The 18,914-nt window shown below is 39.9% G+C and overlaps 2 protein-coding genes across 5 annotated transcripts in view; both read right to left on the bottom strand.

Annotated features, from left to right (window-relative positions):
* LOC143855222 (small ribosomal subunit protein uS15-like) overlaps positions 1-18,914 on the bottom strand; it is a 109,536-nt gene that overhangs the window by 36,093 nt on the left and 54,529 nt on the right. The window lies entirely within an intron of this gene.
* Positions 7,054-18,914, bottom strand: part of LOC143855220 (PR5-like receptor kinase) — a 66,457-nt gene continuing 54,596 nt past the window's right edge. For all 4 annotated transcript variants that reach the window (XM_077365449.1, XM_077365448.1, XM_077365451.1 and 1 more), the window contains one exon: positions 7,054-8,511. In XM_077365449.1, the coding sequence (XP_077221564.1) occupies positions 7,217-8,511 (1,295 nt within the window). In that variant the 3' untranslated portion in view covers positions 7,054-7,216. The remainder of the gene's footprint in view (positions 8,512-18,914) is intronic.

The raw sequence follows: 18,914 nt of genomic DNA on the forward strand, positions 1-18,914 counted from the left end.
AACCACATTTTCTACCCCGGAACCACTAGGGAACCATATTTTTTACCCCGGAACGACTACGGAACCACATTTTATACTTCAGAACCACTACCGATCCAGATTTTCTACCCCGCAAGCAGTAGGGAACCACATATTTTACCCCATGACCACTCGGGAACCACATTTTATACCCGGGAACTACTAGGGAAACACATTTTATACCTCGGAACCACTACGGAACCATATTTTCTACCCTGGAACCACAACGGAACCACATTTTATACACCGGAACCACTAGGGAACCACATTTTATACCCCGCAACCACTACGGAACCACATTTTATACCTCAGAACCACTAGGGAACCACATTTTCTACCCCGCAAGCAGTAGGGAACCACATTTTTACCCCATGACCACTCGGGAACCACATTTTATACCCCGGAACCACTAGGGAAACACATTTTATACCTCGGCACCACTACGGAACCATATTTTCTACCCACTACAGAACCACATTTTATAAACCGGAACCACTAAGGAACCACATCTTATACCCCGAAACCACTTCCAAACCACATTTTGAGCGCCAGAAGCACTACGGAATAACATTTCATACCCCGGAACCACTAGGGAGCCATATTTTATACCCCTGAACCACTACGGAACCACATTTTATACCCGGGAACCACTACGGAACCACATTTTATACCCCACAACCACTACGGAACCACATTTTATACCCCACAACTACTACGGAACCACATTTTATACCTCGTAACCACTAGGGAAACACATTTTATACCTCGGAACCACTACGGAACCACATTTTTTATACACCGGAACCACTAGGGAACCACATCTTACACCCCGGAACCACTTGAAAACCACATTTTATACGCCAGAACTACTACGGCACCACATTTCATACACCGGAACCACTAGGGAACCAAAATTTATACCCCAGAACCACTACGGAACCACATTTTATACCTCATAACCAATAGGGAACCACATTTTCTACCCCAGAACTAGTAGGGAACCACATTTTTTACCCCATCACTACTAGGGAACCACATTTTTTACCCCGGAACCACTACGGAAACACATTTTATACCTCGGAACCACTAGGGAACCATATTTTCTACCCTGGAACCACTACGGAACCACATTTTATACACCGGAACCACTACGGAACCACATCTTATACCCCTCAACCACTACGGAACCACATTTTATACCCGGGAATCACTACGGAACCACATTTTATACCCCACAACCACTACGGAACCACATTTTATACCTCGTAACCACTACGGAAACACACTATTAGACAGTTGGAATGAAAATCACTGCTTACAAGGATCCTTGGAACCATACTTACTGCTTTCAAGGGTTCGAAAGTCTCAAAAATCCCAAAATAAATGGTTATGCCTATTTCCCTTCTTTCAAAAGAGTGCAAAACGAAAATCGATAACGGTCCTTCTCCCAACAAAATCAATTGAAACCCTTGGAAAACAAAAATAAAACCCCTGCCCACCAAAATTAAACCCTTCAAAACCTACAAATCTTGAATGAAATCCTAACAAACCACAGTTACACCTTTCAAAACAAATGGAACCCTTTCGAACCCTAATGCTCTGTTTGATTGCCGGGTTTTTTTTGTTCCTGGGAGTTTTGTGGGAGAGTAAGTTAAATTTTGGTCCCATCCCATGTTTGGTTGCCTTTTAGCACTAGGTTTATTTTAATCCCACTCTTGTAATGATTACTTGTGGGGTGAACTTTTTAATACCACTTTTGTAATGATTGCCTTTTCATCCCATCCCAAGATAACCCCAGGAACAAAAATAAACTCAGGAACCAGAAATAAGCTTCAGAAGAATTTTTTTCTACCCAACAGTTCAAGCAACCAAACAAAGGTTTTTTTTTCCCACCATATCTCCCAGGGTATTTTTTTCTCCCACATAACCAAACATGGGATTTTTATTTTACCATGATACTTCCAGGACTTTTTTTTCCCACCTGTCTCCCAGGGTATTTTTTTCTCCCACATAACTCCCGGGAACAAAAAAAACCTGGCAACCATACAGTGCATATATGAAACCCTTCAAAACATAGAAACCCTACATTAAATCCTTCGAAACCATAGTCAAATACATGGAAACTAAGAAAATATTTGGTTTCTAAAATGTATTTCTTTCAATCCATTGAAACCCTAAAAAAACGAAAATCAACAAAATCAAACCCTTTGCAAACCATGGATAAACTAGAAATCAAGTGAAACATTTTCAAACCCTAACACAGGAACTAATTATAGCCTTATAAAATTTCAATAATGGTTCCAACTATATCATATCCAACACCCCAAGAAGAAAACCCAAAAAATGAAACCCTACATTAAATGGTTTAAAAAATACCTTGGGAGAGTTGAACTACTGTTTTTGGCAAGAGGAGCTACACTTTCCGGCGGCAAGCTTAACTTTCCGACGCGTATGCAACCTTTCCGGCAACAATAGTATTTTCCGGCGAGGTAAAAGGGAGAGAACGACTGAAAAAAACGAGTGAAAAATGTATAAAACGACTGGAAAATGGTAAAAGATGGTGAAAGTGTAAAACGAGAGGTTAAATGGATGGAAGGGTATTTTAGTAAACTTCCTCTCCCAACCGTACGTAACAGCCCTTTTCTGCTGAATTTTAAAACCCCACCCTTCATTCACAATTTCACAAAAGCTTTGCATTTTTTTCATCATTTGCCCTAAAATAAAAGTTATAGAATTCAATGTCGCAATATTTTGCTCCAATCATGCATATTTAAGGGCAGTATGCACCTGACTTAACAAAGAACTCTGAAACCAAAAAGTTCACAGAAAATTTTGGGTGCTTCATTTTACCTATGATGATAAACCGAATGGCAAAACAAAATGACTACAACATTTTCAACGCATAAGAATGTCATGATGAAAAGTACCGGGCAGAAGAACTTGGTAATCGGTTGAAGCATCAAAGAAAGAAATTTTCTTATAAACAACCTTATAATCCAAAAGACTGTACTGAAGGTACAAAGATTTGTCAATGACAAACCTCCCAAAATACAGTTTTTTGTTACTGTAAGCACTAAGCAGTCCAGTCTGAAACAAAGAAAAAATAGATGTCATCCAATTATACAACCATACCTTGTGAAAATGAGACAAAATAATATATATATATATATATATATATATATATATATATATATATATATATATATATATATATATATATATATAGAGAGAGAGAGAGAGAGAGAGAGAGAGAGAGAGAGAGAGGAAAAGGATTGTACGCTCGAGTGTACCTAACCTTAGGTACACTCGAGTGCCAAATCACATGGGTCCCACATTTTTTGTGGTCATCTAAACCATTCATTTGCAAGGCCCCATCATAGATAGGGTGTGTACCAAAAATCAGCTCCATTGAATCATCCTAACCCCTCCAAAACTGGAGGGCAAAATGAGCAGATTTGTGGACAAACACTGTCTGTCCATTTTGACCTCCACAAATGGATGGGTTAGGATGATCCTATGAAGTTGATTTTTGGTACGCACCCTATCTATGATGGGGCCTTGCAAATGAATGGTTTAGATGACCACAAAACATGTGGGACCCATGTGATTTGGCACTCGAGCGTACCTAAGGTTTGGTACACTCGAGCGTACAATCCTTTTCCTCATATATATATATATATATATATATATATAGAGAGAGAGAGAGAGAGAACGGTTCCTACACACATGTGTAGAAAAGTTATCTACACACTAGCTTAAAATACAATGGGGGCCACATTATTTGGGTGATCCAAACCATTCATTTTTAAGGCCCTCACATAGATAGGGTGTCCACAAAAAATCAGATCCATAGGATCATCCTAACCATTCGAACTGTGGAGGCAAAAATTGGACTAATTTGTGAAGGTTTAAAGACATCCATTTTACCTCCACAAATCGTAGGGTAGGGATGATCCTATGGATTTGATTTTTTGTAGACACCCTATCTATGTGAGGGCCTTTAAAATGGATGGCTTGGATCATTCAAACAATGTGGGCCCCCACTATATTTTAAGCTAGTGTGTAGAGAACTCTCTACACATATGTGTAGGAACCGTTTTCTCATATATATATATATATATATATATATATATATAGAGAGAGAGAGAGAGAGAGAGAGAGAGAGAGAGAGTTAGTTAGTTGCATATGTTCTTCTAAGCAGGGCAAAGTACCCATCTTGGGCATGTGCTGGATTCCAATTCGACAGGTGCGGTTGTTACAGTTCATTTAACAGGCGTTGCTTTGATCCAACTAGGAGTCGTCCTCTTGTAGGGAAGAGCCGATGATGAAATTCCCTTTCTGTATATAAGGAAAATTAAGAGTAGGAAAAGATTTTGTTAGTGATTTTGGATTTTTAAAATCATGTATTTTGCATGTTTTAGTGTTTTGGAAAATGTTTTATCAAAAGCGTTTGGGAAAAAGAAAATATTTTCTTGGAAAGATTTGCTTTTACAAAATGATGTAGAAGTGTAGTTGAAAAGATAGTCCTGTACCGGATGAGAGAAAAGAAAAATAAGGGCTTATAAAGCACTACACTTTTCTTATACTTGTTGATTGCACATTGGGTTGAACCCATGGTTGGACCCGCGGGACGGTGCAACACACCGTTCGCACACGCGCGCGCGGCGTGGGCAATGGGCTATAGGGCGCATAGTGGCGCTTTTTTAGGATTGGAGCCTTTAATTTTTTCAAATTTGATCTACACCGTTGGATTAAGATGAAGGTGGACCGGTCGGATGGGTGGGTCAAATAGTTCGTAGGCCCATCAAGCCGAATGGTTCGGTTGGGTTGGGCTTCGGTTCGATTCGGGCCTAATGGTCGGCCCAACGGGCCCATAACTCCAACGGTCAAAGAGTGTGATCAAATGGGTTGTGTCCCTTTCCCCAACGGTCAAGTGCCAAGGGGGTGCGATCCACACCATAGATAGTTGATCTAACGATGACTGGGTTGGAGAGAGGTTTTACTCAAACCAACAGTCACCTCTACGATCGATCAGGACCGTTCAATATCAATGGGTGCGATCTAACGGTCAGATTTCCAAACATTCTGGAAAGGTGCCCTGTAAAGGTGTTTTTCACACTGAAAAGACACCAGGTGGTCTACAAAATGTGCAGAATTCAGTCATTTCATATAGGAAAACGAATTGGCAATTCTGACAGACTTTACACTCTCTTCTACACTCCTACAAAAATCCCCAAGTATTTCTACATACTGTTTTTCTTTTGTTTACTGTTCTAGATACTGTTTTTCTGCAGAAACAGAATCTAGAAATTTCTCTAAGGCTTGAAATTTCGGAAGGGCATTTCGGGTTTGATTCCGCTAGTGCTACACGTCATCAAACATTAGTAGGGCTTCCCTACTAGGCTTCATTGTCTCTTGGAGGCAATTCGCGGATCCCCTTTGCACACTAATAGTGGGGGCGAATCTTGTCTTAAGGAAAGTGATATCACGCCTTGAAGGAGAAAGGAGAAAGGTGAGAGAGGAGGGGAAAATTTTTACCAGCTACTGTGCATTCGCCCCATGTTGGTTTTTGAGTTCTTCTTCTCTCCACTTTCTCCCCTCTTCGCTCTCTTTCTCAAACACAAAAACCCTTCTTAAACTTGCTTCTGAAAAACAGTTTTATAGGGCTGAAAGGGCCGTATGTATGACTAGGGATAAAATCCTTGTTTGGATGGCAAAAATTTCATGGAAAAGTTTGGAAAGGTCTCCCACTTTTTTTTTTTTACACAAAAAAGATAATTAGAAGTTTGGAACCAACCCTATTCAAATTTTACTTGGAGGGACTTACAATTTTGATAAAATCCATCAAAATTAACCATAATCATATCATTTCCCTCTATATCGTGGAAAGAAAAAAAAAATTTCCATCAGAAATGTTTTTCTTGCAATCCAAACGGCCCTAATTTGGATGCGCATGCTTTGGGCAAGTAAAGTCCGTTGGATGGGTGCAGGAATTACAAACCCGAGTAAAGTCAAGTACAGTCCGAGTAAACTCCTTGTTTGGATGTAAAGTTGACCAGGAGAGAGAGAGAGGAGGGGAGTACTACCTATGAAATTTCTTCTATTTTGAGTTATTTCATATGGAAAGATAAGTGATGCCACGTCAGGCAAGCAATTACTACACTTGTTTCTTGTCCGGTAGTTTTTAGGGATTTCGATGCCGGCAACAAAGCACCATAAAGATGAAGAAAAGTGATTTTTTTTTCTTGGAAATTGCCAGACGCGGCTTTGCAGGTGGCATCCAAAAAGAGACCGTTCACCATGGGGATAACAAGCTGGGGTTTTCTTTATACTTGGAAAGACTTGATATCCTCAGTTCACATGGACCTATGGTCTTTCCAGAAATTATATGATGTGGGGACCTGCACCCGGATTTCAAAATAGACTATGTGGTCCACACCATAGGATGATCCAAAATGTCCAATTGATGGGCCACAACGCAAATAGGTTGTGCCACAAAAATCATTTCTATAGCATGATCCTAACCTTCCGATCTATAGAAGTTTCTACAAACTTGAATTTTAAAAAAAAAATACGGTATTGCCCGCACAGTAGGAGGATCCAGACCGTCCATTTGAAAGGACACAACATAAATAGGTTGTGTTCCCAAAATCATTTTGATAGGATGATCCTAACTATCCGATCTATAGAAGTTCCCACAAACTTGGATTTTTCAAAAAGTGGTATGGCCCACAGGATATGATGATCCAAACCATCCAGTTGATGGACCACGACATAAATAGGTTGCATCCCAAAAATCATTTCCTTAGGATGATCCTAAGCCTCTTATCTATGCAGTCCCTCTATATATTGAAGGGTTAGGATCATCCTATGGAAATGATTTTAGGGGCACAGCATATTTACGTTGTTGCCCAACAAATGGACAGTTTGGATCATCCTATGGTGTGGGCCATACCATACTTTTTGCTTATTAAGTACTATCAAAGAAAAGAAAAAAGAGAGGAGAAGCTTCATGGGCGGCCACGGCGAAACGTATATCTAACCAATCTCATTAAATTCGAGTTTTTCATTGTTTCAAATGCCAAAATCCGAAGGGATCATGAAAGTTATGTTTTAAATAACACAGTCAACAAACAAGAACAGTGAGAGTTTACTCCCACTATCCCCCAAAAAATATTAACTTCAAAATACAACCGTTTCAATGCAAACTGGAATGAATCAATGCTATTTCTCCGAGTTGAGAACTTCCATGGCTCATCTGAGGAGAACCATCTCTTACGATCATTGACATTGTAGCAGCTTCTTGAGACAATCTTGTAGGAGACGATAAAATTGGGTTAGGTGGCATCTGTAAGTCTTCAAGGCTTCCTTCTAGCATCTCCACCACCATGTTTATTGAATGTTGATTTGTCGGGTTAGGAGACGATAAAATTGGGTTAGGTGGCATTTGTAGGTCTTCAAGGCTTCCTTCTAGCATCTCCACCACCATGTTCATTGAAGGTCGATTTGTCGGGTTAGTCTGTATACACCACAAACTAACTAAGATCATCTTCCTTGCAATTTTTTCTTCTTCTGCTGTAACTCCATCCAGTCCTAGATCTCCATTTAAATCCATGCGCTTGTATATCAAATGCGGAAAGTATATTTCGCTAGTATTATCCACTCCGGCGTCAATGTTCTTTCTCCCTCCTACGATTTCTAGAACCATCATTCCATAGCTATAAACATCAGACTTGGTTGATACTCCTCCAATGTTTCTGCAGCCTATCTCAGGGGCAGTATATCCAAAAGTTCCTCGCGCACCCACCAATGATACGGTGCTGTCTTTCGTTGGGCATAGCTTAGCTAGTCCAAAATCTGAGATTTTAGGACAGAAGTCTTGGTCTAGAAGAATGTTATGAGGTTTTATGTCCAAATGCAAAATGCGTGTGTTACAACCACGGTGCAAGTACTCTAGTCCTTGAGCAATTCCAACTGTAATCTGGTATAATTTTTCCCATCCCAAGGGGTCTGCATTTCTTGGTTTCTCGGCATAGATGAACTTATCGAGAGATCCATTCGGCATGAACTCATAGATAAGTGCTCTCTTCAAACCCTGGGAGCAGAACCCTAAAAGACTCACAACGTTAACATGAGAAGTCCTACTGATACTTGCAACCTCGTTGATGAATTCTTCTCCATTACCCTTGGACTCACTCAAGACCTTCACAGCCACCAGACGGCCATCACGAAGCTTGCCTTTGAAAACACTACCATATCCGCCTTGGCCTACTTTATCTTTGAAGGAACTGGTGATCTTCTTGATATCTGAATAAGTATATCTCCGTGGACCGAGCGATGATCCATAGTCCCGTAGAAATACATCCACTTTTTTAGTGTTATTTGTTTTCTTCTTACAAAAGAAGATTAGGTTGTATACTGACAATTTCCTTCTGCAAAATAGGCTGAAAAGGATGCATACCAGAAGGATGCTCCCAACTCCCGTGGTTACACCTGAAACAGGAGGAAAGGGTGTCAGAAATTGTGTTCAACCTGAATATACTGCAATGTTCATGGTGTTAGATGCTCTCCTACGTTACCCACAATTGCTTCTGGGATCAATTTGTGCGGAGGAATTCTAAATTTGCAAGGTTTATACTCAAATTGGAGCTAGAATACAATTAGGTTACACACCCAAACAAACCCATGGTTTTTTTCAGATTGCTATCTAACACACAAATTGCTCAGAACAAAGCAATTGGGTTCCATTCCCAAATCAACATGTGAATGACAAACAGGTTGTAATGTGGGTGTAGATCAAAACACACCTTAATTTTAGTCCTGAAGTGAAGGACTAAATTTAGAATTTCATGGGCTGCTGACAGAATGCATTGAATAAGATCTTGCAACCAATTTAAACCAACCACATGGCACAAAAAATGATCTGCGCTGTTTATCAAGGACCCACCACACAAAATTTGAATCCATCAGGATCTTGAACATCCAATATCTAATGTTTTTTCCCATTTGATTGGATAGGGCTATTGATATTGGCACTGCATGTTTTATAATTGCACAAACTCAACTTGTCTTTTCGTTTTTAATGGGTTTCTGAGGGCTATTTGGAAACTGTAATAACCTTTGACAACTGTTTAAATGATAAAAAACAAGCAGAGTTTGTGCAATCATCAAAACATCATAGTGCTAATATCAGTAACCTTGGATAATTACCCATTTCTCTTTTCTAACTGGACAAGTTTTGGTCACTAAATGGGTAGGGTAGGGAATCTCACCAGACTAGTGTAAATTTCACTCTCTGCCTCATTCTTGGTCGGATTTGGAGGATGAACTATTTGGATCATCGTTCTCGAGTGTTGCATTTATTATTTCGATGGGCATGGTATGTGAGGCCTACTACTGTATTATTCCTGGGAGGATTGCTATTGCCACTTTCTTTTAACTCTCCCACGTTCTGTGTTTTCATTTCTCTGTTTTATTGCTGGGCAAATTTGAAATGCTAGAGTTGAAGCTAAGTTCCAGTGACATCAAAATATCTCGATACAAAGTTATTAACAAAACCAAATAATGGTTGATGACTCTACCCAACTACCATCATGATTATTATTTTTTGGAATGATAACTACCGTCATGAATTATGGTCCAAGGACTTCAAATTCTGGTCATTGGTAGCAAAGAAAATGAATTTGACACTCTTTTGAAAAACTCTAGGATCATCCTTAGTCCAACGGTTAGTCCCCGATCATTGGATCTCATTGAATGTCGGTGGTGAGTGCAGAGGTTTAACTCCCTACTCTTCCGCAGCTTTTCTATCCATGTTCTGTTTTGAACTCGACTTTGTGTCCAATACGAATCCAAACTTTCAAGCTATCCTTGAAAGTATCCAACTCGCCATAGATAAATTTCTACTTCGTTCGTATTGGGTTGAAAGTGGCTCCCTCTTACCGTTCAAGGTCCTTTCCAAGAAATACAAAACCTCTGAACTATGCAACTATTGTGAACTGAAACTAATCCCTTCTCCAGTCACAAATTTGAAAATATATCACATCTTCAAGGAAGGTGATTGACCCAAAGACTGACTGAAAAACAAAAGAGTTTCATCTTTTCCCATCTACTCATATCGAAAAACTTCTTGAAGATGATTCCTATCGATTAAACTTATTGACTTTTTGTATTCTGTGGAGAACGGCGGGATGAGACCCCGCGGCCTCGATCTCCACAATTTCCTTTCTTTTGGATGAGTCTTTTCTCTTTTGGCAGCTTTGGTTTGTGATTTCCCTTGTTGCCATATTATTTTCCTTTTTCTAACTGTTCAATGTATTACAATCTCCATGGAAGAAGAGAAGAGTAGAGACGAGAAGAAGAGAGGGAGAAAGTAATAGAGCCTGCTATCACCCCCTCACATAATATGTATTATATACTAAAGCTTCAAGGGTTACATGTGAGAAGATAAAAATACCCCTTAATCGGGCACTCTAATTACACCGCTCATTCAACACTCCCCCTCAAGCTGGAGTGTATATATCATAAAACCCCAGCTTGTTACAAATGTCAATCAGCTTCACCTTTCCAAGAGATTTAGTGAACACATCAGCTAATTGATCTCCTGATCTAGTAAAGACTGCATATTTCTCCACTGTATCTTCTGTCGAATGAAATGGCAATCCACCTCAACATGCTTATTCATCTCATGAAAAGCGGATTCGAGGCAATATAAACAACAACTTTATTATCACAATAAAGCAAGGATGGAGACGAAGTGGGAATACCAATTTCATACATAAACGACCATCACCAGGTAAAGTCCCCACATGTATGGGCCATAGCCCGATACTAAGCTTCTACACTCGATCTGGCCGCTACATCCTGCTTCTTGCTTCTCCATGACACCAAGTTTCCCTCAACAAAGGTGCAATATCCTGTAGTCGACCGTTTATCTGCAGATCATCAGTGAACCCTTCAAGGTTCAAGTGGTCATGTTGCTTGAAGAATAAGCCTTTACCAGAAGCCTTCTTCAAGTATCTGACAATTTGGGTAACTGCAGCCCAATGAAGTGTAGATGGCAAGCTCATAAACTGACTCACAACTTCAAAAACAAAGGAAATATCCGGACGAGTCACTGTCAAGTTGATAAGTTTGCCAACTAGTCTCCTCTATCTACTTGGACTCTCTAACAAATCCTCTTGCTCAGGATAGAGCTTCACAGTAGGATCCATGGGCACTTCAGCTAGCTTTACTGCCAAAGTATCTATCTCTTATAGTATGTCCAGCACGTATTTCCTCTGAGAGAAGGACAATCCTCCTCGTGAAAAGGCCACCTCAACTCCAAGAAACTATCTAAGACGGCCAAGGTCTTTAGTGCAAAATTCTTTATGAACGAATGTCTGTAGCTTTTGAATACTTTTTCTATCACTTCCAGTGATGGCAATATCATCCACATAGACAATCAAGAAGATACACCCATTAGCTGACCAAGAGCTAAATACTGAATGATCAACTACACACTGCCTCATGCCAAATCTTATAACAACATCATTGAATCTCCCAAACCACGCTCTAGGAGACTGTTTTAGCCCATAGATGGCTTTACGCAGTCGACATGTAGATAGCCAATTCTCCCCTTGAGCAACATACCCCGGAGGTTGCTCCATATAAACTTCTTCTTCGCGATCACCATGCAGGAAGGCATTTTTGACATCAAGCTAATAAAGTGGCTAGTCCTTATTCACAGCTAATGAGATCAGAACCTTCACAGAAGGAATCTTGGCATATTTCAGTATAGTCAACTCCAAATGTTTGAGTGTAACCCTTGGATACCAACCGTACCTTTAACCTCTCAATAGTACCATATGGTAAGTATTTCACAGTGTACACCCAATGACAACCAACTATTTGAGCACCAGGAAGTCCTAAGTACGATTAGTATGGAGAGCATCCATCTCCATATCCATGGAAGTATGCCAACCTAGATGAGCAAGAGCCTCTGCAATAGACCTCGGTAACCTAACAGAAGATAACTAAGACACAAACTATAAGCATGGGTAAGTCGATCATACGAAACAAAATGAGAAATCGGCGGATGAGTAATGCTATGTGAACGTGTGCAAGAAGCAATGGGAGAATCAACAGAGATGGAAGTGGATAGAATATCAAGTACCTGAGAAGAAGGTAATGATCTATCCGGCTAGGAGGTTCATGGTTCGGATGAAGAAGGTTGGACGATCTGTCTAGTTCCACGATGATAAACCTGCAATGGAGTAGTATCCATAGAAATAGGTGAAATGGGAAGAGGCAAGCGAGTGTCAGCAACAACACCATCTGCAGAAGAAGAAAAGAACGATGCGGACTCAAAGAAGGTGACATCTGCAGAAACAAACAACTTGCGTAAACGAGGGCCGTACCATTTATAGTCTTTCTGAGTATGAGAATAACCTAGAAAGACACTTTTCTGCACGGGGATCCAATTTGTCTAAACCAGGAGACAAGTTTTGAACAAAAAAGACACAGCTAAACACACATGGAAGAAAGGAAAATGAAACGCCAGAAGGATGGAAGACAGAGAAGGGTGACTTATTGGCCAAGACAGACGATGAAAGACTATTAGCCAAGAAATAGGAAGTGAGAGCAACATCTCCCCTATAAACTTTAGGAACCCTAATTTGAAACATAAGGGCTCGAGTCATGTCTAAAAGATACCTAAGTTTCCTCTCGGCTACATCATTTTGTTGAGAGGTGTAGGTGCAAGAGGACTGATGTAAAAATACCATGAGTATTCAAGAATTCCTGAAATCCATTACAAATAGAGAAATACTCACGTGCACTATCAGTACGCAAACATTTGAGAGTGTAATAATATTGATTGCAAATTTCAGCATAAAATGTATGAAATGCAAAAATTACTTTAGAATGGACTTTTAATAAAAACAACCATGTCATTTTAGAAAAGTCATCAACAAAGACAATAAAATATCTGAAACCAAAGAAAAACAACCACATGCTTCTAAAAAGGTCATCAACAAAGACAATAAAATATTTGAAACCAAACAACAATGTAGTCCGTGAAGGACCCCACACATCAGAATGTACCAATTCAAACAGACGAGAAATACGATTCATAATCCTAGAAGGGAAGGACACCTTATGGTGTTTCCCAAGTTCACAAGACTCACACTGAAACGAACTAACAGAACTACAAACTAAAGTAGATTTCTAAAGCATTTTCATGGAAGAATTGCGTAGGCGACAACACCACTGAAAGGAATGAAAAGTAAATTAAATGGAAACTTAGGCACACAAAGAACAGAGGATAAGGAAAGACTTGAATGAGGGGAGGCTACACCCATGCCATAGACAAGTGTATTAGTCCCACAGCCAAGGTAACACTACGAAGAAGAGAGGAAAATGATTGAAAAGAACATGGTGAATCAGAATTATCAGTCATATGATTAGACGCCCCGGAATCTATGAGCCAAGGTCCGGAGCTAGAAAGAAAACAAGAGGGATGGCTACCTTGCTGAGCGAATGCTGCAGTGGGTTGCTTGCCTTTTTCTTTGAATCGCATGAACTCATCATACTCCACAAAGGGACACTTAGTGGGTCAGATTGTTCAACTGGAGAAGAGCTCTTAGACGTAGTAACCGAGATGTTATTAGCATATCTGGACGGCCTCAACTCGAGGTGTAGATCATAGTAGAAATCAACAGAATGACAATCCAAACCACATTGTGTGCAATAGCGGGATCCACGACTCCCAGTGACGCGGCCTCCCATTGAATCATGAACACCTCCATGGCCACGACGGCCTCTGCCATGCCCAAATCGGCCAACACGTTCAGTCCCCATTGGAGCAGCAAGGGCTGAACGATCAACAACAGGGTCACTGGGCCCGACAAACCGCATAGAGCGCTGTACTCAGGAGAACACCTCATCTACTGTCGAATCGGAAGAAACTCGGCTCCTAATGAATCCCAGTACTGGACCACTAGCAAATCCTCCTGGCGCTTGGCCAACACTATAGCGTTCATAGTAAACGGCACATACATATCCAACTGCTCACGTAGCATCACGAACTAAGGATAATGCTTGGAAACCGACATCTCACCACGCCGTAAATGAAGAAGTTCCAAGTATACATCACAGATGCACGTAAGATTGTTGACACCCGAGTAAAGAGTCTCGGTGTTGTAGACACCCCATTTTGATTCGCTTTAATCAACAAAGAAGTTAGTGTTTCGCTGTCAGTTTGTCAGTATTCTCCATTTCGGTGTCCGTCCCCTATGTTTTCTCGATCTTTTCAGTTATTTCTGTCATGTTTTGCGTCGTCTTGATAATTGTTGAGAGGGGTTGTTCGCAAGAATTAAAGCAGAGAGAATTTGGACCCATTCGGTGGGCCCGCATTGAGCATTTTGCTTAGACTTGGGTCAAACAACGAAACCATACATTTTTCCATGGAAAATGCACTTCGGCTTTATTTGGAATCAACACTGAAACATTAATTTCTATGAGGAGGTGCCCATGTGTTTTAAGCCATGGGATGGGGTCCATCATGTGCCCAACGTGGTGTGGACCTATCACCAGATCTGTAAAACATTCAGACAAATTGGAATGGGGCCGCCATGATAAAAAGTTTTAACACTGGTAGGGTCATTATCATTGTGGGGCCTACTATGGATGGTCCATAATTTTCCCCGGCTCATGCACCCAGCATGTGCGGACCCGCTCCTGTTCTTCCCCTCAGATTCGGTTTTTTCTCTCTCTCTAAAAAAGAAATATATGGAGTGTAATCTTTTCTTGCCCACGTTGAAGGGTCTTTTAATGGCAATTTCTAGAAAGGACAATAGCAATGACACTCTAATTGTGGCAGCCCTCTCTAATTACGGGAATGGCCAGCCCAGTAGTGAAGATAATCCAATTCTCCACAGAAAAGAGGGGAGGAAAAAAGAGAGGATTCTCGACGGTTCTGGGTGAGGTCCGAGGACGATCGGTTTTTTTCTCTCCTCAGCGGGCAGCCCACCCCGGCTCTCTCTCTCTCTAAGATCTCTGTTATAAGAAGGAAACCAGAAATACAATGGCGTGAGGGGGTTTTTTTTCGAAAAAAACAGCAGCTCAAAAAAAAGAAAAAAAAAAGAAAAGAGAGAAAGCTCGGTTGGGAGATTAGACCGTGGGAAGAGGCCCTCGCTCGGTTCTCTCTCGAGTACCACTCTCCACAGATCTCTCTCAACTCTACAACCCTCTCCAAAGGCTCTCTCTACACACAGCAGACGGCATTCTCTTCGGAAGGAAGGGAGGGAGTAGCAGCTTGTTTTTTTGTTTTTTTTATTTCAAAGAAGAGAGAAAAGCAGAGTATTGTCTCTTTTGGTGAAAGGTTCTCCATTTTCTCTTAAAAATCTCTCCCATCTCTCCAAACAGAGCATTCTCCATCTCTCGGTTCCATACTCACCTTAACTTTGAAAACAGAGTACCTCTTCGCTCTCATTCCCATTATTTTAAAAAACACAGCATCGTTTTTTTTCGTTTTTTTATTATTTTACCCGTATATCCTTACAGCCCACCACAGATTCCTTTCACTCCCACTCCCTCTTTGTCTCTCTCACTCTCATTCCCTTTGTATATGTCTCACACTCCTTGTCTATCTTATTTTCTATCATTCTCTATCTCACTGTGTTTCTCTCGATCTCATTCACCATCACTCTCTGATACTCTCTCTCAATTTCTCTATATCTCTCATTCTCTCTATCCCTCCCTCTCTATCTCTCATTCTCTCTATCCCTCCCTCTCTTACTCTCACTCTCTCTCGGCCTCTCCCTCATTCTCCATCTATCTCTTTCTCTCGGCAGTAAAAAAAAAAGAGAAAAAAAGAAAAAAACAAAGAAAAAGAAGAAGGAAGCGGAGCGGATCGAGCGACAGCGGGATTTTTCGGATTTTTTGGCTCTCGGATTCGGCGAGGATCTCCATCGCAGGTTAGTACACTATTCTCAGATTTTTCTCGGATGATTTGGTATTTTTCTAGATTTTTGCATGATTTTTAAACATTTAATTGAATTTAATTGAATATTAAATGTGGGTGCTTAAAATCATGATCTGCATGAGCGTTTCAAATCCGTTTCGTCCCGAAATTTAATACAACGATCTATCTAAATAGAGTAAAATAACTGTCGGATCGGATCGGACGTTGGATCAAAGGTTTTCGAAAATTTGAATGAAGAGTGGTATTTTATTTAAAATAATGGCTGAGTAATTACGAAATTCGAAAAAATAGCCATCTCAGGATGATCTATTTTTTGGAATTTTAAAATTTTCTTGTGTTCATCACATCAGAACAAGGTTGGAGGACGTTTTCCGGAATCATAATTTTCTCGAAAATCGTGTTTTAAAAATAGAAAACTCTTCAAAAATATCTTTTCGACGAAGAAAAATAAAATATATACTAAACGAATTCCAAAATTAATGAGATTTCGTGGAAAAATAATATGATAGTGATACATTCTACCATGAATTTTTGAGAATGTTTGGAATTTTTTTGGTATACTTTTTATGCTTTCTTTGAAAATTATCAGATTTTGGGAGAATTTTTACTGACATCAGATCACAGATAAAATTCTCAAAATTTTTACAGTAGTCTTATATTCTATATTTCTTATTGCTGTAAAATTTTCAAGTGATTTAGAGCTTTGTTTCATATGGGACGCAGTGTTAATTCATAATCTGGTCTGAAAATTGCAAAATCCGAAATTGATAGTAAATAGTTTCTAAAATTCATGAAAATCTCACATCATGCTATATTTACTCATATCTTATTTCTGTAGAAATTTCATTGAATTTAGATTTCTATTTCTAGTAGTTTCTGTGTTATTTTTGCAATCTGATCAATTAATTGTTAAATCAAAATTAAATATGAACTTAATGTAAAAATCTGTAAAAATCTTTCAGTAAGCTACATTTTATCATATCTTGCTGCTGTAAAAGTTTCAACTCATTTCGAATTCGTTTGCAACAGTTTCACTTGTAAAATCACTCATATGTTTAAAATTGATAAAATCCATTGAAAATTCGAAATTAATTGAAAATCATCTGAAAATCTCTAAAGAACCTTAAATCTCTGTCACATATTAACTCCTTAATCCATTGAAACAGAAATCTTAGGATCTTTAGATTTCCCTGAAAAAATGGCCAACGCATCCATAATCGTATCCCTATTGCACTCGATCTTTGACAATTTGAATATTTAAGCTATAGCACGTTGTTGGCTCCGAGGTTACTGTCCACGGAAACCCTGAGATATGCCAGGCAATAAGGTGCTATAACCTAAGTATTAAATTGCGCAAGGAAAGAGCGCACGATTCCCTTCCTTGGATGCTATTCTGGGCCGAAATTGGTGAACCCTAGAGCCATTGGTAATCCTTAAATGTCAAGAAACTGAAAATCCTTAAAATCTAAAATTCATTAACATCAAGAACTGAAATCGATTCATCTCGTGTCTCTCGGAATCATTGGATTATGGTTTCCGTCGTAAGAACCATTAGAGCCCAATTTAGGAACACTGGTGTCAGGTCGTGTCCTAGGTTTTAGGGAGTCTTAGGTTTTAGGAAGTCCTAGAGTTAGGAGTCCAACCTCATCACGTACGTTTGCTATGGATAGCAACCGTACCATAGGTCTAGTTACACTAGTCACCCAGTCTTTCCCTAGGACAAGCCTAGTTAACTAAGATGTAGGCTAACCTGCATTAGTCTAAGGAACAACTTGCATTTAAATAGGATCATATAGCATCTTAGATGAAGTCCTAGGATAATAAAATCTTCAACTTGAACTAAATAATCTCTCTTAAACTGTTGAAACAGTCCATCCAGTCTAGATCGGTGTCTTAGATGAGTTAGGCATAAGTAGCTTAGCTTAGGTGCATCGAACTACGTCGACTCTGATCCCAGTGAGGCTTGGGTACGTAGGCAGCTTGGATGTCTGATGGCATACCAACCGCGAGTCGGCTCCACAACAAATTGTGGGGTTTTGTATATTAATTTTCTTGTAAATGCTTAATTAAATCACTTAGGATTTTCCATGAAATTAGAATTTTAGGAGAACTTTCACTTAGATTGAATTCAAACCAATTAAGAAATCAAGATACACATCTAGGATTCACATTGAAATTAGATCATAGGATGCATGTCCCGTAGTTAGCACATTAATAGAGAGTTGAATGAGCCATTTAAAATAAATTTAAAAGAGTTAGCTTTTGGAATTGAAGACCGATTATCGGGCAGGAATGGTGCATGTGGTGGATAAATCCCCATACCTTCCATTCTTGCAACCAGGTAGCGAGTATAGATTTCTGGTTAATTACGAGTCCTAGATCTCACATCTAGGTGGCGACTCTGTCAGTCTCTTTTGTGTGGAATTCGGATTGCCTTAGTGATCCCAAGTTCACATAAAAGATGAATTAAAATCAATAATTAAAATGCACACGCCAATCGCGTGGGTACGAGAGACCAAGAGAGAGAGCGTGGCGGCTCGCGCCCCACCCCTCTCGCGGGATCGGGTCCCACAGGTGTGCTTCCAAATGGCCTTGGAAGTATAGAGATACACCATTGGCCTAATAATCTTGGGGTCCATACTATTCCAGAGAAGTGTTTGAATGAGTGCATCCTTCTGGCTCCACTTACTATACGACTTGTCATCAAGAGGAGGAGGATCCTGTGTAATGTAATTGGATTTGACCTTGTCCCGGAGAAAAGTCTCGACGGCTCTACGCCGCAGGGGTTAATTAGATCCATCAAGAATGATGGATGTCATTTGGACCATAGGGACTTCAATCGAAGAGGTACTAAAGGATGCAAGAGAAGGAGGCACAGTCATGAGAGCTCTAATCATAAACCAATAATGACGATCAGAAAACACCCAACTAC

This window comes from Tasmannia lanceolata, unplaced genomic scaffold, assembly GCF_043159265.1.
Source record: "Tasmannia lanceolata isolate RefF3 unplaced genomic scaffold, GAP_Taslan_0.1 ptg000020l, whole genome shotgun sequence".
Classification (NCBI taxonomy): domain Eukaryota; kingdom Viridiplantae; phylum Streptophyta; class Magnoliopsida; order Canellales; family Winteraceae; genus Tasmannia; species Tasmannia lanceolata.